The 25,698-nt window shown below is 44.8% G+C and overlaps 1 protein-coding gene across 1 annotated transcript in view; it reads left to right on the plus strand.

Moving 5' to 3' along the window:
- The window catches only part of DNAH8 (dynein axonemal heavy chain 8), a 334,964-nt gene extending 321,593 nt beyond the window's left edge, over window positions 1-13,371 (plus strand). Inside the window, exons 92-93 of the mRNA XM_033217044.1 lie at window positions 9,407-9,528; window positions 12,951-13,371. Coding sequence (XP_033072935.1) covers window positions 9,407-9,528; window positions 12,951-13,238 — 410 coding nt within the window. The 3' untranslated portion in view covers window positions 13,239-13,371. The remainder of the gene's footprint in view (window positions 1-9,406; window positions 9,529-12,950) is intronic.
- Window positions 13,372-25,698: the final 12,327 nt, after the last annotated feature.

The following is a 25,698-nucleotide window of genomic DNA, read 5'->3' on the forward strand; positions in this document are numbered from 1 at the left end:
AAAAATAATCTACAACCTTCTGCCTGTGTGTGTGTTTTCAGGGAAACATCATCAACTAGCTAGAATCTCTGAATGCTTGTCTTGAAGAGTTATAAAAGCCTGCCATTTGTGGAGGTGGGAATGTGTGCCAAGGACTAATGGAACTTTAGGATTGGAAGGGACTGGGGGACAGCTTCTAATCTAATAGCAATTCTAAGCATGCCCCAGTGCCACTGTTTGATGAATGAGAGCTACCCTTAAACATCTTGGGGAATCTAGGTGAGTGGACCTCAAGGTCCTAAACTTCAACGTGAGTGATAGCACTAACCTGCCCTGTCCCCAAATCACTGAACTATAGAAATGCCTCTGAGTGAATAACAACCCGTCCTCCTTGACTTTTTGTGTGAGCAGCTTTTATGCACTGGCCTTAGATACAACCACATCTCTTGTAATTCCAGTCTCTGCATGTGTTTACCTTCCTTACCAACCACCGAGTCCTTTGTAATCTGGCCAGGCCCCATCACTGTGCTGAAACTGCTCCCTCCACGGCCCTCATATCTAACGACCTCTCTGATGACATCATTGCCCTTGACTCGAGCTAGAATGCCGACTCTGAAAACTCTCATGCCTTAGTTTCCATCCATGCCCCTCCTCTCGTCTCAGAGAGCTCTCATCCTACCTCAGAGCTCACTTTGTGTGCTCTTCTTGACAGCTTCTGTCCTTGGCCTCGGCCCTCTTGTTGATGACCTCGGCCTATGACTGACTCATTTAATGTCCCACTGTGGCATGCTCATTCCTCAATTCCACCTGCCAAGTAGGAATTTCATCCTCCTGCAAAGGTCACCAGAGCCGTGATCTGCCCATTTTCCTCCTGAGTCATCCTTGCCAGGATTCTGCTGAATGTGCTTGTGCACCATCCTCCAGGTCACCTGGACTCTTGTGAATGGGGTCCTTATGTCAAACAGTATAGAAGAGGGAAACTAGTACAGCATGGTGTCATGGAAGGCAAGGAGAAGTAGTAAGTAAGAGTAGTGGCAGATGCTCCAAGCAGGCAAGTAAGATGGGCCAAAATGGCCAGATGGATTTTTCAACAAGAAGACTGTTGGCAGGAGTCTCAGTGGAATAGGTGGGGAGGTGCAGGAGTCTGATTTGAGGGTGTGTGAGTGAAATGAGGAAATGGAGATGGGGTGAATATGGATAACATGGATAATTCTCTCAAGATATTTGGCTGGGAAGATGAGAAGCAAGCTGGAGGAATAGGTATTTAAATAAAAAGTTTTCTTTCTTTTTCTTTTAGTGATAGGAGAGGCTTAAACCTGTTCAAATACTGGTGGGAAGGAGAGAGAAAGATAGAAAGGGGGTTGGGGGAGGGATGAGGGAGGGAGAGAGAGCCCAACAATCCCAGAGAGGAGGTAAAAGAAGCAGAAGGAGGTGGACACAGCACTCACAAGTGGAGAAATGTGCTCCAGGCAAGCGCACCTTGCACATTGTAATAGGAGTAATAAGGAAGGAAAGGGCATAGATGCTTATGGTAATGGAGTGTAGGTAGGCTTGCTGGCAAGAAGTTAAGGGCATTCCCGTCTAATGCTTTCTACTCTCTGTCCGAAGGAGGAGGCGAGGTCCTCTTGAAAGCAAGAAGGTGTTGGTGGAGAGATTTGATTTATTTATTTTATTTATTCCCATTCAGATTTTATTTTGTAAATGTGTAAGATAATTGAGATGTGCATTGTTTTTATCCTTGTTTTTCTCATGACTACTGACACAGTATACTGCATCTTGCTTTTTTCACTTAACACAACTTGGAAGTATTTTATACAATAATAAAGAACATCAAGATCATTCTCTGTCATTTCAGTAGATGTATGGCATTGTGAGGATGTACCGCAATTTATTTAACCAGTTTTTCATTGATAGACATTTCGGTTTTTTCCGACGTTTTGCTGTTATAAATAACAATGCAATGAACATCCTCTACATGGATCACTTTGCATATTTTCAAATATACTTGAAAGACAAATTCCTAAAAGTGGAATTGCCACCAAACCCTGGTGTTACTATCAACCGTGCTTTATAGTTCAAGAAACAGCAGCATTCCATTAAGTAGTTTGTCCAAGGACTTATGGAGCAGATCGAGGATGGACCAGGTCATCTGGCTCCAGCATGTGCAACTTTTTTCTCCTGTACTCTACTTTTTGATGATCTGTAAATTTTGATACTTTTTCAAAGTGAAAATTTGAAAAAGTGGTATCTTTTCAAATTTGGTGAAAATTTGATATTTTTTATATTATTATTATTATTATTTTTAAATTATACTTTAAGTTCTAGGGTTCATGGTGGAGAGGTTTTAAAAGAGTGGCAGAAGTTTGAGAAAGAGGGCAGATGAGGGGGACAGGGAAGGACTAATAAGTGGCCTTGAGAATTCTGTTGAGGCTCTTGATTGTGAACTGTGGTGATGGTGGCTGTGCGATGGTTTCTAGTTTCATTCAGCAGTCTGGTATAGATGTGAGAGGTGGGGACATTTGGATTCATCTGGGATTGTGGTTTTGCCGGGCAAGAGATGAAAACGATTGATCTGAAGTAAGCAGGGAAGGAAGTGAAGAAAAGGGGTGGAGTTGAGGAGAAAGTCATAAAAAACGGTGAGGCCAAGGGTCTGAGAGGTCAGATGTTGAATGGGGTGCTGGAGAGACCCAGGTGTTGTCAGAGTGCTTAATAGGTGTCAGCAGATGGGTATATGGCAAGGACAGTGAGAGGAGGGACATGTGGCCAGAGGCTGTGGTTGTCAATGCAGCAGAATTTCCCATAAAGGGTGGAGGAACAGTTGGGAAGGGCAAGGTCTTTAGGGTTGAGCCAGGGCAATCTGGCGGAAGGTGGAAAGAACGTTCTGTGAAAAGGTGGAAAATATGAGAGTTTGTCAACAGAGGGAACAGTGGAAAGGTTTGGGAGAGAGGGGAGAAGTGGGAAGTTGGTTAAAGGGAAAGGAAGCATAAATTAGCTCAAGGAAAAGATAGTTCAGGGCAGGAATTACATTTTTAAATGTGGGACATGGTGGGTTTAGCTCATCCCAGCCTTGCTAAGACGGGTAGTCCCAACTCTCCCGTTTATACTGAAGTTTTACTGGAGCCAATTATGTCTTGGATTAGTCATTTCAGAGAAGGTGTGTGTCTCGAGGGGCCCTGGAAAGAGTCAGCTTTTACTACTGACAGTCTTCTTAATATTGTGCCTGTACTTTTCCCACTTGTCAGACTTGTTCTTAAAACAACTGTGGATCAATGACTGTCAATGACTTGTCTGTAGAACTTTTTACAGGGCAGTGGTTCTCACACCTGCCTCCACAGTAAAATCACCTGGGGAGCTTTTAACACCTACTACTACCTGGGGCCCCAGAACAAGTATATCAGAATCTCTAGGGATGAGCCCTTTAGGGTCCACACAATCAATTTTCTTTTCTTTTCTTTTTTATTTTACTGTAAGTTCTGGGATACATGTGCAGAAGGTGCAGGTTTGTTACATAAGTATATGTGTGTCATGGTGGTTTGCTGCACCTGTCATCTAGGTTTTAAGCCCCATATGCATCAGCTATTTGTCTTAATGCTCTCCCTCCCCTTGCCCCCACCAATAGGCCTCAGTGTGTGTGTTCCCCTCCCTGTGTCCATGTGTTCTCATTGTTCAACTCTCACTTGTGAGTGAGAACACGTGGTGTTTGGTTTTCTGTTCCTGTGTTAGTTTGCCGAGGATGATGGCTTCCAGCTTCATTCATGTCCCTGCCAAGGACATGATCTCATTCCTTTTTATGGCTGCATAGTATTCCATGGTGTATATGTGCCACATTTTCTTTATCCAGTCTATCCTTGATGGTCATTTGGGTTGATTCCATGTCTTTGCTATTGTAAATAGTGCTGCAATAAACATACGTGTGCCTGTGACTTTATAGCAGAATGATTTGTATTCCTTTGGGTATATGCCCAGTAATGGGATTGCTGGCTCAAATGGTATTTCTGGTTCTAGATCCTTGAGGAATTGCCACACTGTCTTTCACAATGGCTGCAGAGAAATAGGAATGCTGTCACACTGTTGGTGGCAATAAATTTTCTGAAAAACTTCCTTGGTCATTCTGATGAGTGAAGAACCTTAATCTTGGACCTTTGCTCCCCAGTATCTGGTCCACCAGCCAGCAGCATCTGTATCACCTGGAAGCTTGATTCAAATGCAGAATTTCAAGCCCCACTCTTGATCTACCTACTGAATCAGAACGTGTACTTTTAGTACATCCCACTCCCCAGGTGATTCCCGTGGACATTAAGGTCTGAGAAGCCCTGCCGTAAAACAAAGCTGGTACCTGGGTTCCACCTCCAGAGATTCTGATTTTATTGATCTGAGCTGTGACTTGGGAATTGGGAGTTTTAGAAAATTCCTGGGTGTCTCTAATTTTCAGCAGTTTAAGGTCCCTGCCTTACAGCAAAGAACTGGGAAAGGTGCTTGTTGCATTTTTATTCGACTGGGTTGACCAACCCTGTCTTCATTTAATGATTTCTGACCTTTTGTTTAATTTACCAATGAACTGCATTTGCTTCTCATTTGGGGGAAAAACTGCCTGTCGTACACTCGTGGCAGGAACATCATTTCTCCTCATCTTCAAAGATGCTACTGGGAAGCTTAGTAACTGATTAGACAGGAAATAACTGCACAGCCTAAGGCCTATTGCATAAGGACCAGTTCATTTATTAAAGAAAAGAAAATGTTGCTTATTTTTAGTATAAATCATTACAAAATGCCAACCAACTCCTTATGCATTTGAGGAGAGCAATCTTCCTGATTAGTTATTTCTTTCACCTTTTCTAAGGCCTTGTATGAAATGATATTTAAAGCACTCTTCAGCTTTCTTTAAGCCAGCTGATTGCACAAGTCCAACAACGGCCATGAGTGTGTTGAACTGTTGGATTGCTACTATTATAGGAATGGACACATACCAAGTGTTACTTTAGACCTGAGTTTCCGAAGTATAATTCTAGCTTAAAAGGGAATTTTTAAAAAGAAAGAAAACAGGAAACTGTATTGTATTGGGAGGAGGCCGAAGGAGAGATGAAAAAACCATTTGGATTTTGGGGCTGGGGGTAAGTGTCTATAACTTTCATTAAGCGCTTTTTTTCCTTCTCTTTTTAAAGTAAGCAGCAGGCTTTGGGTTGGCAAACCCCAGGGGGATGCAGAAACCTGAGGCTACTACCTTTTTACCTGCCTTCACGGTACTGTCCTCTTCCCCCAGCTCCTCCCTGACTCCATGGGCCAAGCCTCAGACTTTCCAGCTAACTGCTTCCCATGAGCCACTACTCTGATACCAGCCTATAACCAAAGGAGCTGAGTGGTCCAGGCTTGGTGACCAACCCTTCTCAGCCCACTCAATCAGGGTGCTCCCCAACTGCAGGCAGGAGGCAACACCCTGTCTGCTACCATCCTCCCTTTCCAGAGCCTACCTGCCTGCCCAGCCCTGCCCTGCCCTGCCCAGCCGAGCCATACCTTGCTTTGTCCCATCTGGGGGTGCCCTGCTCAGGGATGCACTGGCAGGGCTGCATCCAGCTTCTCTGGTAAGCAGAGACTCAAGAAGCCTCTGGGGTCTTGTTTTCTGGTTGTGTGATCCCAGCGGTGCACATGTTCCCCTTGGGTGTCTGAACAGAAGGGCCTGGGAGGGAGGGCCACATGCCTGCAGTCTTGCTCTGCTGGCGTAGTGGGCAGCTGCCTATCCCCACCCCACCCTGCACTGTGGCTCCGGAATCAGCAGATTAAGCATTTTATAAATTGTATTTTAGATACATGTTTCAAACTTATGAGTTTTTTCAAAAGAACAAGCTTGACAAGTGTGTGAAGAATTCATTATGCTTTATGGGTTTGAGGGGGAAGAATTTTTTTTTAAAGCGTCTAATTCAGACCACATGTAACTCAGATGTTTAAATAATCAAATCACCTGTTTAATCTCATGAAGAATAGAAGGTTACTATTGTTGAAGATTTTCCCCAACTTTTTGATTCTCCCTTTGGAGTTAAACATATGAACATAAGAATCATTTTTCTACCACTGATGATTGAAATTTGGTTTAGGAATTATTAAAACCAAATTGTGCCGGCCGGGTGCAGTGGCTCATGCCTGTAATCCCAGCACTTTGGGAGGCCAAGGCGGGTGGATCACGAGGTCAGGAGATCGAGACCATTCTGGCTAACATGGTGAAACCCATCTCTACTAAAAATACAAAAAATTAGTTGGGTGAGGTGGCAGGTACCTGTAGTCCCAGCTACTCGGGAAGCTGAGGCAGGAGAATGGCATGAACCCGGGAAGCAGAGCCTGCGGTGAGCAGAGATTGCGTCACTGCACTCCAGCCTGGGTGACAGAGCCAGACTCTGTCTAAAAAACAAACAAACAACAACAACGAAAACTAAATTGTGCCAAAACAAAAGTACTGCTTTCAAGCTCTTATAAAGAAAAATATATCAATAGTCTTTAAAAATTATACAGGCTTCAAAAAACCAGTTTTTCATTCCATTAGACTTGTTATCAGTCTACAAGAAAGATGGCCATTCATTTTTTAAATTCAATAATGAACAATTCATTGGATTTGCTACCCTTTGAGTGCCACAAGGATCATGCTCTCTTTAGGAAGCAGAAACAAAACGATCAAGACTTGAAAGGATATGTATCTTCTCTACGTTCTCTGAACATGGGAATGGCCCATTAACGTTTCCTATCCTGCACTCTCAGGCTGCAAATATATTTAACATTTTCCTTTCTTAATAGTACAAGGTAACATCAGTGTGTTCTAGAGTCCGCCTCCTGGCATTCCTAAGCATTAGGAGGCTTATGGCCGAAGTCGGCTGGCCAACATGAGTCCCATGAGAGAGCACCTCTCCCCATTAGGGAGAAGACAAGAAATGGCCTCTCTTTATTTGCACTAGAGTTTTCCAGAGCTCTGATGATGGCTGAAGTCTTTGAAGCAGATGTGCTAAATAAGTGAGAATCCAGTTCTATCTTCCTCTGGCACCTGTGACATTCTCTTGAGTGCCCACAAGGAGTGAGGTCAAATTTGCAGTTTAGCTGGGACTTTAAATGTTATAGAAAATTTTAATTATGCAACTTGTGCAAATGGATGGTTAAGACCAGGATTCATGTCTTGTACATTATGACCTTGTAGATTCATAGAATAGTAATGAATCTTAAAATATCATAAAATAGGGTTGATTTAATTCCAAGTCCACATAACCCTACTAGGATATAGTGTCTAATACATGGGTGCACACTGAATGTTCAGTGGTGAAAATGCATGGAGTGCCTTAGAATGGAGAATTGGATTTTATTATTTTAGTCATATATACCATTGACTGGAAAACACACCAAATGTTTTACTGCTAAAGTATGGGAGCCTCAATGTTTAAAATGGAAGTTGCCTGGCACAGCGGCTCGCATCTGTAATCCCAGCTACTCCAGAGGCTGAGGTGGAAGGATCACTTGAGCCCAAGAGTTTGAGACCAACCTGAGTAACTTAGCAAGACCCTGTCTCTAAAATAATAAAAAAAAGGAAGTCAACATAATTGCATGCTGATCAAATCCCCTTAAGTGACTCCACATAGAGCACAGGCATTGACCAGCAATAGCTGCCAGGCAAACTTGCACTAAATTTCCTGCCTCCTATACTTAACATTTTGTATCATAAAACCGGCCTCTCCTACTAGGCACTCTTGGTTTCATGAAACTGTAGCTGTATAAGAATCTATGAAAGTCCTTCCCTCAGCTGCTTTGGTCAACTGGTCAACTCTTCTTTTGGGTTAATGCAAGGGCCCTTCTTTACCACACCAAATCCTATTTTAGTGGGCGCTCTGAGTAAACTTTTCAAGATGCAAATAAAGCCAAACCATTTGAGTTATTATTTAAATTGTCAGTGGCTTCTCTCCATCCACAGACTTAAATCCAAACTCTGACCTTGAAAAATCACTCCTCCGTCTTCGTTCTAACCTTATCTGCTGCCACTGACTCTATGCTCTCTCAGCCATCCGTGTGTGTGCGTGTGCTGTTCCTTTACCTGGAATTGCCCCATCTGGCAAACTCCTATGTAGCTCTCAAGAGTCACCTTCCACTTCATCTTCTCAATGACGCTTTCCCTGAGTTGTCTTCCTGAGTAGTTAACTTTGTTCACACCTTTGTTCATAATGACAACGTTGTATCAATGTCCAACCTCCCCCACACTCCCTCTGGACTGAACTCCTTGAATGTGGGGCCCATGGATGGCCTCTTCATCTTTGTGGTCATCCCACATAGTACAGGGCTTGGTACGTGGTGGCCACTTCAGCAAGATTTGACAGATGAATGAAAGCGTGACCATATGAGTGCCTCTCCAAGTGTCTCATTTGATAATGGGGAGAACTTGACTCTCAGTAAAGCCAGGCTAGGACCAGTTCTTTCCTTCCAACTCCAAGGGATCTCGACTCAATGCTTATAATTATGCCTTGCAACTCTCCCCTCCCCCAACTCCCAGTCAAACCCGATAAAATGTTATCATTTTTGTATTGTTTTGTGCATACATTGGTATGTGCTGGTTTGGTTCTCAGAGCTAACTAATCTAGGATTAGCAGGAATGCGCACATTATAAAATTTTACTCATTGGAGAGCTTTGTGATTTTTAATATTTACATGGAGGCCAAAATAAAATATGTAGGCCATAAATATGTTTTCTTAAGGTTTTGAAGTCCAGTTTGAAGTTTAGGGTATTTTTTTCTAACATTGATTGTTACTCTCCAAGAAAGGCTTATCTTATTGAATTGAATGGCATGGTTTGCAAATACTGACTTTAAAGAAAAGCCACAATGTACAGAACTGCATATTGTCTTAAAATCACTGTGTTATGCACATTAAAACATGTAGCCTTCCTTTCCAGGGTGATTGCTTTGTTTGGTCAAATTGAAAGTCAGGTTTTCTATTTTGGCATTATGCCTTATTTCCCTAGACTAAATGAAATTGTTCCATTATAGCAAATAGACGCTTAGTAATGGTTTGATTCAAGTCTAATTGGAATGCTATTCTCAGAATATTTCACCATTCTGATCTTATTCCTCGATATTATATTTTCAAATAGAGACTGTGAGCTAGAATTGGGTTACAAGCCTTTAAGACTTGAGCAGCTGAAATCTCAGGAGAGTTTCAAACCAAGGGCCAGTTTGAAGTATAAACGGTACTGCTTTCCTGCTGTCAGCAGGCGAGATTTAGCTCATTGCCGGTCCCCACAGAAATGAAACACTGAGAGAAATGTCTCCCCTGGGGTTTGGCCTCAGCTCCTTTTGAGCTGGATGTGTAGTTTGGAGATTGATAAGCAAGTAACACTTAACATGGCTTCCTTCTTGTTTTTAAAATGGATTGCAACAAGAAGTCAACATCTCTTCTTTTTTTCTTTAAGGCTTCCTCACAGCAATGAGGCAAGAAGTGACCCGTGCCCACAAAGGCTGGGCACTGGACACTGTGACCATCCACAATGAAGTTCTGAGACAGACCAAGGAGGAGATCACGTCACCCCCTGGGGTAGGCATCGCTGGGCAATAGCAAGGACTGTTCTGGAGACAGAGCTGAAATTTCAAGTTCTGCTTAAAACTGAGCTATGAGTGCCTTGGTTAGGTCCGTTTGCTTTGCAGCAAGGGTTCCCTCTGCCACAACCAGAAGACCTCCCCTATCTGCCCGAGTGGAAGGTTAATGAATGACAAGGTCTAATGAGCTCTTAGAACTCCGCAGACTACCTTTCTACAAAATTAGAAGTTATACTTGTGTTTGCTAAAAAGGCTTTTTGGCTAGGTGCAGTGGCTCATGCCTATAATCCTAGCACCTTGGGAGGCTGAGGCAGGAAGATAGCTTCAGTCCAGGAGTTCAAGACCAGCCTAGGCAACACATGGAGACCCTGTCTCTACCAAAAACAAACAAACAAAAAATAGCCAGTCGTGGTGGCACACATCTGTAGTCCCAGCTACTTGGGAGGCTGAGGTGGGAGGATTGCTTGAGCCCCGGAGGTCGAGGCTGCAGTAAGCAGTGATCACACCACCAGACTCCAGCCTGGGTGACAGAGTGAGACCCTGTCTCAATAAATAAATAAATAAGGCTTTTCTACACATATCCAGCTATTGCTATGGGCCACTCAAGATTCTACTATAGGCAGCAGAGACAAAGAGGACTAGCAGGTTGGAGCCGGGGGCCAGTTCCAGGGTGTCCCCTTTGAGCTTCGAGTGGAAAGGAACATGGCTGGGGGAAGAGCCCTCACTGCCTGGACGCTGATCTACTCAATGAATGTGGGCAAATTCTTTAACTTTTTTGAGTCTTCACATCTTCATCTGCAAAATGAGCGTGATAATTCAACCTTATTAAAGGTAGTTGTGGCCAGGCACGGTGGCTCACGCTTATAATCCCAGCACTTTGGGAGGCAGAGGCAGGAGAATCACTTGAGGTCAGGAGTTCAAGACCAGCCTGGCCAACATGGTGAAACCCGTCTCTACTAAAAATACAAAACTTAGCCTGGGGTGGTGTTGGGCACCTGTAATCCCAGCTACTTGGGAGGCTGAGGTGGGAGGATTGCTTGAATACAGGAGGCAGAGGTTGCAGTGAACCGAGATCCTGCCATTGCACTCCAGCCTGGGTGACAGGGCAAGACTCCGTCTCAAATAAATAAATAGATACATAAATTTTTTAAAAAGGTAGTTGTGAAGATTTAAATGTGATCATTTAGGTGTGGTGCTGGACCCCACGTAGAATCTCAATAAATCAGTCTTCCTTTCCCTTTCTCTGATTTTCATTCCCTCATTTGTCAAGTAAGGGGGCTGGACCAGATGATTTCCAAGTTCTAGTGAAGTTCCCTGCCACCTTATAACGAGGGCCACCTTTCCTTCAGTTTCCAGTATTATCTTCCTCATTCCTGTCTGAGGCCTCACCAGAAGCACCTTAACCTCCAGGTTCCCACCAACAATCTCTTCTAGGCAGTTTCAAAATTCCACCAGCCTCTCCCCATTATGCAATTCCAGAATTCCTTCCACATCTGTAGGCATTTGTTACTGCAGCATCCTGCTTCCTGGAATCAAAATCTGTGTTCCTTTCCAAGGCTGTCATAACAAAGTATCATTACAGTGGGTGGCTAAAAACAACAGAGATCGATTCTCTCACTGCTTAGAAGGCCAGAAGTCAAATCAGGGTAGGATTGGTTTCTACTGGAGGCCCCGAGGGAAAGTCTTGTTCTCAGCCTCCCTCTTAGCCTCTGGTGGTTACTGACGATCTTTGGCTTTCCTTCATCATTACAATCTCCGCCTCCTTTCTCACATTCATCTGCATAGGTATATATATCTCTGTGTCCTCTCCTCTTACAAAGTTACCAGTCACATTGGATTTAGAACCTACCTTAATTCAGTATGTCCTTATCTAAACAATGTGTGCAAAGTTCCTATTTCCAAATAATTACATTCCAAGGTTCTGGGTGAACATGAAGTTTTGGGTGACACTAGTCTATCTACCACACCTTCTCACTGACTTTTTAAAGTTCTGAGGCTGAAAGCACCCTGGAGAGGGATACAATTTACCGTACGATAGCTTTTAAGTGGTACCATTATGCATGTAGTTCATTGTCACCCACGGAGTTAATGATGGTAACCGTATGTCCTGATTTTCTGGGACTGCCCATGGTTTTACTGTCAAACCATGTGCCTCCGTTTTTGGTTCAAAAAATATGGTCCTCACACGGTGAGTCCACACGGGGGATTCCAGAAAACACTCTGCAACGAATCTTGCTGTCTTTTATTCCAATCGGCATTTACTTCCCCTGATCTGATCCTCACTGGAGATGGAAAAATGGTCACCATCCTCTACATTTATCTATTTGGTGAGCTGGCATGATTGTTGGAGCCTCCCCTGTGATTCTCCTTCACCCTTTCTTTTTTTAGTGAATACATGTTCTGTGGCTCCCCAGTGCCTACAGGATCCAGTTTAAACTCTTCAGCTTAGCACCCAGATCCTTCCACGGTCAAGCCCTAACTTCTTTTACAACCATTGAGCCCTCTGGTAAAGGAAATACTGGGGCTCTTCCGGCCAGCCCTGCCTTTCTTTGCAGTGTTACTCCTGCCTATGTTGCCTATGCTCTCGCCTTTGTCTTTCCAAACACAGCCCCCTGCTGCAAGGCCATCAAGGCCCATCAAGGCCATCCCCTCTACAGAGGCCCCTGAACACTCCAGCCACAGGGACCTTGCCTCAGAAGTCACTGCCGTCACCCCCAGAGCAGTTCTCCGGGCACTCCCAGTAACAAGTGTGTGCTGCTATTCAACACATCTTAAAAAAATTTTTCTGCACCTATGCATCTTATCTCCCTGATTTAATGATGAGGACCCCCAGGGCAGGGCCTATTGTATGGGAGAGACACTGCGGAGGGTGGCTAGACGCCGCCCCTGCCATGCTTCCCCTGGCTCTACCATGCCTGACCTCTGGGGGTGCTCTGACTCTCCCACTAGCTGGGCCTGGCTGTGGAAACCTCACTTCATCCTGTGGCTGAGATGAAGCTGAGACACAGGCTGGCTTGGCCAGTGGCAGGCTGAGATCCTACATGACAGCAGCTCCAGATCCTGTTCCGTGCTCCCACCTTCCACCAACTCAAACCAGACCTCTCAGAGACTTTCACCTCCCTGTAGAGGTGATCTGGTGCTACTGGCTAAGCCTGTTGCTCAGGGAGGGCACCCCCACACTTAAATAACTAATAACAAACATGAACATTTCTATAGCACTCATAGCCTCAACACAGGCTGCAGGAGAAAACTGGGCTTAGTATTTCACGAATGCAATATGCCCGGTGGTGCCTTCCTCCCTCTGGTAGTGTTTTAAGACTGGTGTGTGTTTTATTTCCAAACTGACAGCCTTTATGACACTAATTTTGCAGCACCTAGTTTAAAAAATAAATCCTATTACCTTATGCTTGACTCTTCCAGGAAGGTGTGTATATTTATGGGCTCTATATGGATGGAGCAGCCTGGGACAGACGGAATGGGAAGCTCACGGAATCCACCCCCAAGGTACTCTTCACGCAGTTACCCGTGCTCCACATCTTTGCCATTAACTCCACGGCACCCAAGGACCCCAAGCTGTATGTGTGTCCTGTTTACAAGAAACCCAGGCGAACTGATTTGACCTTCATCACTGTGGTATATTTGCGAACAGTGTTGTCCCCGGATCACTGGATCCTGAGAGGAGTGGCCCTTTTGTGTGACATCAAGTAAGTTCATTTCCATCTGCTGAGGGCACCAGAAGCCACATAGACAGCCTGTGCTATTGAGGGACTCAGTGATGTGCGTGTCTTTTCTCCCCAATAATTACTTAATTACTCTTTCTAAATTAAAAAGTTGATGTTCTCAAATTGCTGATGTGTGTGTGTGTTTTCGTCACATATCAATGTTCAAAAAGATCCCTCTAAACGAATGTTTTTTATTCTGGGAAATCATATTTCATTTCAATTACTTTTTAAAGATAAAACCCTGTCTGGATGTTAGAATACTTTGGAAGCTCTGCATTTTAAAAATTTTGAGAGTATTGGTATGTGACATCCTAAAAAGAGCCTAGTAGTTGAAAACTTTTCCCTCAAGTAGGTACCAGTTTCCCTTGAATACAATCTAACCATGTCTATGTTTGTGCTAACGTGTTATCTTTTGTTCTTTTGAGTTTGGTATTCTCTCTGTGCTTCCGAAATGGAAACTGAAGAGATCCAGCCAGTACTCCGTAGTCGTACAGCTGTTCAGTATGAAGTGTTTAAGACAGAAAATCCACTGGGATGGCCGTTCTTGTGATGTATTTTAATTTTATTTTATGTTGTTTTATTTTAATTTGTACTGCTTTTGAGGCCCAGAGAACTTAGACTCTCCCGCTCTCCCTCCCAACTCCAATTCTGCAGGAGATAATGAAACACATTTCTAGGCAGCAAATGGAGAAGGGAAAAACAAACCCTATCAAATGAAATTAGGTTACATGCTGAATGTCTTAAAAAGCAAAGTCTTTAAAAAGTGAAGCTATTTCTTATTCCGTAGCTAGTCTAAAACTCAGTTTGAACCTTGATTTCCTGCTAAAGGAAATTGTCAATTTAACAAAACAGATGGGGTCCTATACTGAATGCTCATGCGGCTTCAGGACAGTGAAGAAGTGTCTTCACCAGTCTTCCCATCTAGAATCTTGCGCCTGCCCGCAGCTAAATGAACGAGCTTCATTCCTTCTGTCTATTCTGAAGGAGGGAATGTTTCAAGTTGCCTTGTTTCCCTCTCATCCTTCTGCCACCTTGATCAGAGATGCTGATGACAAACAAAGCCAGGCAACCAAGCAATAGCCCAGGTAAGCTTTACAGAAAATACCCCAGAGAAAACTCTGCCACAGTCTAGTGTACTTTCAAACAGTAGAAAACACGCTATGAAATGCAAATTGAAGCAGTGGCCTCTGGTATTTTCCTGATATTGATTCAATGTCAAAACCATAGAACTGTAAAAAAAGTAAATGCAGTTTTAAAAATAAAGTAGCCAAGCCCCTGGCCCCAGTGTTTCAGCACTTTCCTTGGCCAATACATACACTAAAGTAAGGATGGCATTCTCGAGAAAGAATGTCCTCCTGAACTGAAGGTAGAATTTGGAAGCACCTGTCAGTCTGGGTAGACACAGAAGGTTAAGCACCATGACATTATAGCAAACCAAGCTGCATGTTCCTAAATCAGACACACATGTTTTATTGATAGCCCTGTCCTGCTGCTAAAACAACTGAAGGCAAATGCATAGTCGAAATGCCTGGATATCATGATAGGTTTTCCAAGAATAACAGTTATGTTCAGTGTTCTCTAGTGACTTGAAAGCTCATGGAAAACTGGGAAAAGAGGTGAAGAAGGTGTAAATCTGGCAAAGATCATTGATCAGACCAGTTAAAGTCACACATGTGCTATTTCCTGGGAACTTTCTGCTGTTGCTGGTTACTTTGCACTGTGTCAACATAGAAGAGAGAGAGAGAGATGGGCATTAAGGTCCAGCAAGGATGGGCACCAGGCACCCGGGCAGAGCTTCAAAATGGTCTTCTTTTTGGTCAATGCTTCTCAGCTGTCCCTAGTTCTGCCAGGGTCCAGTTCTGCTTTCTTTCTCTAGGCCCAGTAAATGGTTTCCTTGGACATTTTAATTGACATTAATTGAAATTCCATAAGCACATAACCATTTTCTCTGCAAAATTGTTGCTCTTTCACTAATTACATAATTTGCCCCCCTTGAGTCAGGGAGACCTGGTGCGCATAAAAGAGCAAAGGATAGAGGACGAAATGATTAAGCCAATGAAGCTGGGAGAGAAGCAAAGTAATTGTTCTTCTTCCTTGGAATCAGTCCACATCTTCTCATTTTGCTCTTGGCAAAATGAGCAATGAGATTTATACCTTCCTTGATTCAAAATGTTCCTTTACTTTGGACTTTGCATAAAAATAAGACCAAAAGAAACGTGTAGAGAGATATATCTTCCTAAAGGGATTGGTTTTGTGGATGATGTTGCATGAACGAGCCACCATCTCTGCCACCAGAGACCTCAGATGAATAGGGGACTCACCGTAATTGGAGGTGCAAGGTGACTCAGGGCCATGGGTGAAGTTCGAAGGAATGGTGAAGGAAACTCAGGGTTGAGGATGAACTTGAAGACAAGGTAGCATTTCAATTGGGTCTTCAACTTTTCATAGATATTACCAACACAGTAGATGGGTATGTTCAAAGGAAGGGAGCAGCATGAGGGAGAGAACAGTCTAAAGGTGGGAAACCTCATGGAACGTCCAGAGACAGAAGATGGAGCCTTCGATGAGTTTCCATTGCCTGGAATGTACTCTGCAAATACCCAAGCCCTCTAGGAGCTGGCCTCAAACAAAATTTCAGCTTTATCACCCATCCCACCTCTCAACCTGCTCAATTGCTTCTGCTGCTCTGACTCTCTGATGTTCTTGATGTTCTCTGAAAAAATCACACACATTTTCACCATCCTTTGATTACCTTATCAAAGAAAACCCTCTTGTGTGGAACAACTGGAAGTTTCATACATGACTGTGGAGGCACTGTCAAATAGTACAACCATTTTGGAAAACAATGGTTGGGTAGTTCCTGAAGAGTAAAACATGTAGTTACCATATGACCCAGACATTTCGCTCTCAGGTATTACCCTAGAGAAATGAAAGTGTATGTCCATACAAAGACATACATACATTCCAGTGCTCATAGAAGCTTTATTGGAATAATCAACAATTGGAAACAATACAAATGCCCATTAACAAGTAAATGAATGAAAAAAATATGGTATATACCTGCAATTGAATACTGCTCTGCAAGAAAAAGGAACAAACTATTGATGATGCACACTAAAGCTGGATGAATCTCAATTATGCTGAGTGAAAGAAGTCAGACCAAAAAAGGAGTACACAATGTATAATTTTGCTTATGTAAAATTCTAGAAAATGCAAATTAACCAAAAGTGACAGAAAGCAGATCAGAGCTTGACTGGGAAGGAAGGGAGCAGGAGAAAGAGGTTACAAAGGGGCAGGAGAAAATGTTGGAAGGTGAGGAACAGATATGTTCATTTTCTTGATAGTGGTCATAGTTTTATGAGTGTCAAAACTTATCAACTTGTACACTTTAAATGTATGCAGTTTATTGCACTTCAATTATACATCAATAAAGCTTTAAAGAAAAGTTCTTCCCATAGCACCTGATCCTTTCTTCACCTTCCTTGAGGATTTCTATGACCCCTTGCTCCTCCCCCAGGCAAGATTCATTGCGCTTTCTGCATTTTGGTTGCAACTGTGTTTAGTAATCTGGGTTGCAATCCTAGAATTTTAATGCAAGGAGTTAATTACGTGTGTCTATCTCCCCATTCTATCGTGAACTTTTGGAAAGCAGAATCTGGCTTTTGAGCACCCTAGGAAGTGTTGACTGAATGACAGAATGAATGGACAGCAAGTAACCCCAATTTGACTGGTAAATGTAGGCAAATGATGGGGAAGGAGGGAACACCAGGTGCGAGCCGTGTTGGGAGGGTCTAGAGTGCCACGAAGGACAGTAGGGAGTCACTGGTGGTTCTGGACTGCTAAAGGAATGGAAGTGAGTAGGTCAGCAAGAAGGCTTCTAGACCAAAATCAAGAAAATGAGTGTTGGAACTACAGAGATGACAGTTAGAATGGAAGCAAAGTAAGGCATTTGAAAGATGGTATGGAGGTAAAATTTGGGGACTCAGGAACTGAGCCTAGATGAAGGATAGTCAGAAAGGGTCTAAAGATAAGGCAGTTTGTAGACTGGGGAGTCTAGCTGGATGTTTCCTGTATCATTAAAATTTGGGGAAAAGAGCTGTTTTGCTAGCCCTGTGCTTATAAATAGCTGCCAGGGTCTCTGAAGAGAGACTTAAATATCTGTGTGCTCACCACTGCTTCCAGTGAGGTCCGTGAGTTAGTAATAATGTAGTGTACCTATTTGCCAGGCATTGGTCTAAGCACTTGATGGGAATTAATTTATGTAATCCTTGCACCAACCCCATGAAATTAATGCTGATATTATCTCCGTTTCACCGAATAGGAAACTGAGGCACAGAGAAACTAAACAACTTGCCCAAGTTTTCACAGCTAGTGAGTGACAGAGCTGGGATGAACATAGGCTTAGGGCTTCTGCTGTACTTTGTAAGACAATACTGGGTTTTTAAAAAGCCACAGTCCAAAGGCATGAACCACTAAAATTCATAATTGTGTATAGAAAATAATATTATCTGTGTTTCTCTGACTAGTTAATTTGAACAGCTTTCATTACCTAAATGGACAGAAAAATGTGCATAGAAGAGACATTATAAGGCAAATATCAGCATTCGTGTGATATGCAAATAAATATATTTAAAACTCATGGATTTTGAAGAGAATTGATTGGTTCATTTTAACGTGCTTTTTCTGGGCTTTCTTGAAGACTCTATACCAGTAGCTCCATTGCATGGTAACCAGAAGGAGCATGGCTGGAGAATTTTGCCCTGAACTCCAAGTGAGAAGACATGGGGTTTAGTCCTGAGACACAGGGCCCGCGCAGGGCTGCTACCTTGTCCACATGAAAAAGAAGAAAAAATAACTAAAATGTTATTTTCAAGAACACAATTCAGCAAGGGATAAATGGGAGCAAAAGTGTAAAAAATAATTCACTATCCTAAACGAAGAAAAAAACTTAAGGAACTATGGAGATTGTTTCCACTTAAAATGCCAACAACAACAACAAAAAAATCATAGTTAAAGTAACTCAGTGACTTAATCCAGGGTATCTAATAGAATCTCCAATGCTGTCTTTTTTAAAGGTTTTAGAAAAATAATCCTACTTTAGATATAAAAAGATGCCACATGACAACACTCTAGGTATAGTTGGGATATATAGCATAAATCCAGAAGTATGCACTAATATTGAATGAATGCAGATACCAAGGGTTTTCCAGGGCTATGACAAACACTTTGGCTTATGTGCCTTTTCTGTATTTGACAAAAAATTATCTACTCATTAAAAACACTAAAAGCTTTGTCCCCTCCCTCTACCCTCTCTGTCTTAGGTGAGGTTCTCTGGAAAAAGCCTCTGAGATGGAGATCTACATAGAGGAGGTTTCCTGGAAACAGTTTTTAGGAGCATCACTCTCGGGGGAGTGAAGGAGGCAGGACAGGGCAGAGGGAGAGGTTGGGCTGCGATGCAATCACAGCAAAGGCCTCGGCCACCCCTGGAGTTATGGAGCAGGAATGTGCCCCATGGGGTGAGGGGGCATGGGGGCCGGACCGAGGTGGCCAGGCAGCTGTGAGCCAGCACTTCCGGCAGCTGGGGAGGACAGCCTGGGATCTGAAGGCGTCCGTGTCCTGCCTTTCTTCCTCCACACTCTTATCTTCTTTCCCCACCTCCTTTAATTTGAAAGCAAATCATGAACATACTCTTCCTTGCTTCCTCTTTATGCTTTCCTCAGAAGATCTTAACAACTTAAATCAAGAGTGTTTTTGACACCTGCACACAGACTCCATATCCCTGAAATGTAGAGAGCTTTCCAGAATGTCTGAAATGGTGGGCAAGACACCGGAGGGACATGTGGTTTCTGTCCTGTCTGAGAGTCTGGGAAAAAGGGGGTCCCTGGCTGAAGGAGTCCCCAGGCTGAGCCCAGTGACCAGATATATTTTGAAGAGACCTCCAAGTGCAAAGACAACTGAAACCTGAAAGTCTCCATTTACTTAACCGCCGTTTTTCTCAGAGTCATGAACTTCCTCACAACTTTTGAGGGATAGAGCTGTATTTTGCCTTTGAAAAATTACTTTTGTGTCTTCAGCAGGTGGAAAAAAAACTAGTCAACTCCGTCGTTTCTATCTTCCAGCATCTGGCTTTGACTGCAGATAGGAACCAAGGTTTTGAACACTCAAGTCTTGATTTACATCCAACCTTCTAAGATGAACATAAATACTTTGGAGTAATGCTTAAGAAATGAAGCTGTTCTGTCTACCCTGAATCAATACCAGTTCCTTACAGAAGCTCTTGGCTTATAGAAGTTTACCCTAACCCATTCCATTCTCCCCAAAAACAAACTGGAGAGGAGGAGCTCACAGTTGATTCCAGTCCTCCGGGACTTGCAAGATCACCCTTCTTGGGAATGTGGGGTGTGACAGGGTGACAGTGTTACCGTTGTTTCTTTATAAGCTGCTTTGATTGAACAGGTGTCCTCAGGGAGTGTGGAAATTCCTCTTCACACATGTGCTGTGCCAGCAGCTCCCTGTTTCTCCTGACAGAGCTGCCTCTCCTCTCATTCTCACCCAGGACGAGACCGGTTCATTAAAGCACCTCCTCTCTATTTCCAGGCAAAATCCCCACCTGACCTGGTGCAGGGATTTGATGCTTGAGCCTCTGATTCCCCCGCATCTTCACAGCTTCTTCAAGATGGGGGGCTATGAATGCGAGGGCTCTGTCCCTGTCTCCCAGATGACAAATCCATGGGCGTTTCTGTCACTGGAACCTCAGCCTCCTCAGACATGTGAGTGGGGATGTCAACCTGTGTCTGGGGGATAAGGACACCCATCTGTCATTTGTGGTTTCCGTGTGGTCCTTCCTGATTATGCAAACCCTTTCCTTTCCATTGTTCCTCCTCTATTGTCCCCCTAAAGGACATCCGGTGTCCCTTCATGATAAGAACCTGAATGAGACAAATAGAAAATGCTCTTTCCCCTCCTCCTCTCTCTCCCTGTCTCCCTCTGTCTCTTTCTGTCTCTGTGTGTCTCCTGTGTGAATGTGTGTGTCTGTCCCTCTCTCTCTCCCCAACCCCGCTCCCTCCAGAGCTGATAACTAGCTCTTTGGTTTTTAGCTAGACTACGTCAGAAGCTTTGTCTATTATGTGTCATCCCCTCTCTTGGGGAAAGCAGTCACTTTTAGTTTTTTTCCATGTTTATGGAATTTTTTAGAGTAGACTTGCCCTTTCTGCCTGGTCTGCTTTCTTTGGAAGCCCACACACCAGTCCTCGGCCACCAGCAGCCCACTGTGGAGTTCCCTGGTGGGCCCTGGATCCTGCATTCCCCTCAGGGCCTTCCTCTGCCCATGGAACACTTGGCTGTGGGCCAGCTGGCCCAGAGGTTGACTTCTCATCAGGCCCTGTCTTGCCCCTCATGCCCACCTTTCCACTCTGCCCTAGGGCTCCTGGGACTGATGCCTGCAGGAGGGAGGAGGGAGGTTGTGCTCACGCTTCATTTGCTCACATCACTGACTCTGGGAGCCATGCCAGGCGAGAGCAGGGGGGCCCCACCAGCCCCAGACGGCACCTCTCTCAGGACCAATCTGTGATGTTTCTCCATTCTCTTCCTCCTGTCCTGGAGGAGGGACGTGCTCACTGGGGGAAGCAGAGGGCACACGTGGGAAAGGGCCAGGGGGCTGCCATGCCTTTTTCTCATGACATCCTTCTAACAGCCCCGGAAAGGCAAGATGGCGCCAGCCTTGCACGCCATACCACATGTCCCCCTAAATGACGTGTGTGAGCGTTGCCCTTCTTCTTGAGGAATAGTCTGGGTTCTTCTAACACTCAGAGTTGCCTTTGCTTCCAACATCTTTTTGGGAAACTCTGACTTGACTGACACATAATGGGCAGCATCTGCCACAGCCAGCCACGTGGAGCTCAGCCCACTCCTCACGCCATTCTCATCAGGGCGCCATTCTGTGGTGTATATGTCTCTGGTCAATTTATGTATTAATTTGCCACTTGGTGCATAATATTCAGCACTGAGATAAAAACGAATAAGCCATTCCTATGAGGAACTGATTTTCCCTTCCACATCTGTTCATGAAGATATAAATCTAAAGTTCTGGTACTTTAAAAGCCTCCAAATGCAAATATAATCTAAAATTACTAGGCTTTGAAATTGGGCCTCTATGTCAAAAAATGTTTATAGACCCGGTCCCTGGAGCCTGACTGCTCATCTTCTGCCTCCAGGCCCCGAAGGCATTGGTCACCTCTTGAGGTCCTTTCCGATTCACTGCAACAAAATGGAATGGTGCTGCGTGCCTCCTGTGCACTGTCAGCTCTGTACACACCCTTAGGAGAGATGCAAGAACCACCACGGCATGGACCCTGCCCCCAGACAGGCAAGACAGCAGAGAACATAAACTACTCATGAACAGCCATCATGTAAGGCAGAAAGTGGTCATTGCCCTAAAGACGAAGTGACATGGGAACACAGAGGAGAGAGACTTGACTTTCTTTTGAAGGATCAAGGAAGGCCTTTGGAGAAAGTAGATTTCAGGTGGAGCCATGAAGGATGGATGGGATCTGACCAAAGCAAATAAGGGAGCAGAGCATTCTAGGAGAGACAGCAGGAGCTGAGGCCAGAGGTGCGCAAAGGCGGGCAGAGCATAAACCAGGAGAAAGTGTTTGGTGTGGCTGCAGCACAGGACACATATCACCATGGAGGTGCATGAATGTTGTGGGCATGACCCTGATTTCCTTCTATCTAGATGGCATTTTGCAATTTCCTATGTTCTTTTATGCACATTATCACATTTGATTTTCACAACAATTGTGTAAGTAGGCACTAGAAGGGATGTTCATACAGATGAGAAAACTGAGACTCAGAAAGTTAAGGTGCTCTGCCTTAGGGGACAAAGGAGAATAGCAGAAGACCAGGATGAGAACTCAGGTTTTCCAACACCCTGACCAGGGCCTTTACCCTAAACCAGGCAGTGGCAGGGAGCCTGCGAGAGAGCCTACCCCACAGTTATTTCCCTTACTGTGTGTTTGTGGGCCTTTGTTTGTTGGCTTGCTTTCAGGTTTGTTCACTGATTGTTCCCATGTAAAGGCACCATGTGGTGGCCATTCCTGGATGCTATGATGTAGGTCATTGTATTCACAATAGGGAGACTTGGGGAACAGTCTCTTTCCCGAAGTTAGCTCTGTAAGTCTTGGATGTGGCATCAAAGGCACAGAGCTGGCAGCACTGTGTCACCATGCAGAGCACTGTGTGGGGTTTGCTGATCTTGTCCCCTGGTAGTCACCCTACACCAGGCTGATGGAGAGCATGGCAGGATGATGGTCCTGCAGACAGCAATGAGTAACTCCTTGGGCCACTCAACTCCCAGACTGACATTATCGTTGCAGTACCTTATGGTGACAATCACTTTGAACCTGATCCACCGGCCAGCCTCGGGCTGCTTTTTCACAAACATGAGCTTTAGAACATTGTCCTTGAGGGGCACCCCCAGGAGAAAGTCAGTGACCTCCAACTCCTTGATGGGCAGAGAGAAGAGATAGACCTTCAGGGATTTGATCTTCATGTCCTTGACCTGGCAAGGTGACTTGGTGATGGAGCCCCACTCCTTGTTCTAGACTTGCAACCACAAGATCTGGAGTCTCAGTCTTGATGTTGACCATAGCCAAGACCCCAGCCACAGCTGAGCTGCCAGAGTCTCCCCATTCCAGGGCCCTAAGGTTCTCTGGCATCATCAGAAAACTGTGCATTTTCATATCACAAAACTGCCATGCTTGGAATTAATTTTGTGAGCCCATTTCCCTTAGGAGCCCCCCTGAGAGGGCCTGAAAGGTGGGGGATTAGACATCTGAGCTATTAGATACTGGGTAGGCTCATCAGCTTTGTTTGCTATCTCGTTTGGCAAATGAGCCAGAAACCAGAGCATCACCGAGTGCATTGGAGGCGACGGCTTTCAGAACGGAGAAGGAAGTAACTCAAGCTGGTTTTGCAACTGGTTCCTTGGAAAATGACACCTGCTGGGCAAAGCTGCAAGTCCACCTGAGGCCAGGTCTAGAGGTCAGACCAGAGCAACAGAGGGAAATTCCGAGCTTCCCTCAACTATAGGCCAGCTTTAAATTCTGATGTGTTGCCACATCACAAGTCCCATGGGACTGAGAGAAATGACCTGGGGCGGGAATGAAATCTTTTGGGCTGTGAGCCTATGGAGGGGTAGGAGACATCTGCAGGCTCAGTCCTACGTGGCTGCCCCTCCAGCTGGATCCTGGATGTGACTCGTAAGGTCCAAGGTAGCTGGAGATGACCACTGAGCCCACACTCAGAAAACAAAGGCATGGTGGTGCTGGCTGTTAAGAGGAGTTGACCCAGAAACATTCAGATTTTCCATTTTTTGTTTGTTTTCTTTTATTTGGGAGAGGGGAATGAGTGGGTTATCAAATTCCCTTTATGTGGAACCAGGGGAGGTAATTTTGTCTAGCCTGAGTGTGGTGAGTGAACGGGAGACCCAGAAGGCTCAGAGACAAGGGTCGGCCTGTTGCCTGGGATCCTGCCTACCCTAGAGCTCCTCCTTCCTTGCCTGGGGGACTCTGAGGCAGCTTTACAGTGATCTTTACTCAGCGCTGGTGCTAATCCTTGTCCCTGAAAGCCAGCAGCAGCTTCCCCACTCCTGGCTCCAGGGCCATTCTTTTCAGAGAAAATTCGGGTGCCTGGCTGGCCTCTTTTCCTCCCCATGAAGGTCTGAGGGGCAATGAGGGGAACAGCTGGGACAGTTTCTGGGAAGGAGGCTGCTTGGGCCAGTCAACGTGTTAGTCTGAGGAAACCTTTTATTTCAGACAAGGGTTAACATTGGTTTCATTTCTCATTTTGGTCTCAGTGGGTTTCTCAGTCGTGCCGGAGGTGATGAAAGGCGACAGTGAGAAGGCCTCGTGTGACACTTCTTCTTCATTTGATTTTCGAATGTGTGAAATTTGGTACTTTTCCTCCTTACCCACAAGAGCTTTAATTCTGTGAAGGGGCAGTGTGGGCTCTGTCATAACACCTCCTCCCCAGCTCCCCACCTTTCCTCCAGAGAAAAAGGCAGACAAGTGGGGAAAGCTGGGGCCAGATGGACAAGAACAAATGAATCTACTCCCCTGACCCAGAAGCCACGGCCACACGGACCCAGAATCCTTTTTCTGACCCTGTAATTCATTGAGTAAGGTGAAGGGAGTAGGAAAGGAGGAGATGGGCCCAGAGTGAGGAACTTCATTTACTTAATTGCCCCTACATAGAGGGAACCTTCAGCAGCCCCTCTGCCTAGACTAACTGGCCCTGCCCCCAGATAAGCTCAGGGATACATGCCACTGGGCTTGTCTGGGTGGGCTGACTGCAGTGACAAACAGCCCCAAATCTTGATGGCCTAACAAACTACAATCTAACATGAGTTGGCAGGAGGCTTTGCTCCACACAGTCATTCATGGACCCAGGCCCCTTCTGTCTTGAGGTTCCATCATCCCTTGGGGCTTTGGCATTCTCCACTGACCATATGTGTCCAACATGGTAGATGGAGGAAGAGAGGGTGTGAAAGGTCTTATGGGCCCAGCCTGGAGGTGGCCTGTGTCACTTTTCTCCACATTACCTTGGCCACCCTAAACATCAAGGGAACCTGGGAATGTGGTCTTGATGTCTTATAGGTTGAGTTATCACTCACCAGCAAAAGATATCTTGAAATCCTAATTTCCAGTACCTCAGAATATGACCTTATTTGGAAATATGGTCTTTACAGAACAATCAAGTTAAAATGAGATCGTTAGATGGTCCCTAATCTGACTGGCATTTTTATACAAAAGAGAAATGTGGGCACAGAGGGATGACCATGTGAAGACAGGGAGAAGGCCACCCACAAGTCCAGGGATGTCTGAGGCTGCCAGAAGCAGGGAGAGAGGCAGGCAGAGTCTCCCTCATGGTTCTTAGATGGAACCAACTTTGCCAACACTTTGATTCCAGACTTCTGGCCTTCAGAACGATGAGACAACAAATTTCTGTTGCTTAAGCCACGCAGTTTGTGGAACTTTGTTATGGCTGCCCCAGGAAACTAAAATACACTGTATGCTCAGATTTGGGGAGCATCCAGCCAGCTGTGCTGTGCAATCTCCTTGTCTGAAAAAAAGAGAACAGGTGGCTGTTAGCACAATAGCCACCATCTTCGTTGATAGGTACTTTCTGGTTCTATGACTGTTGCCAAACTTCTCCACCCATGACTCCCTCCCTCCCCTGGGTTTTCTCTCACCTTCTCCCCACTTCTGATACTAATCCCTCCCAGGAGAGAGCACGGGAGCCCAGTCATTTCTGGCTGGAGCCCCCATGTGGAGAAGAGAGAGGAACTTTGCCATTCTCATCTCATTTTTTTTCTCTTCTTTGGTCCAGAGTTGTACAAACCCTTCCAGCACCTTCCTAAATGACCTTGAGCAAAACCCCTGACTCTT

Source organism: Trachypithecus francoisi, unplaced genomic scaffold (genome assembly GCF_009764315.1).
Source record: "Trachypithecus francoisi isolate TF-2019V2 unplaced genomic scaffold, Tfra_2.0 Lachesis_group10, whole genome shotgun sequence".
NCBI lineage: Eukaryota > Metazoa > Chordata > Mammalia > Primates > Cercopithecidae > Trachypithecus > Trachypithecus francoisi.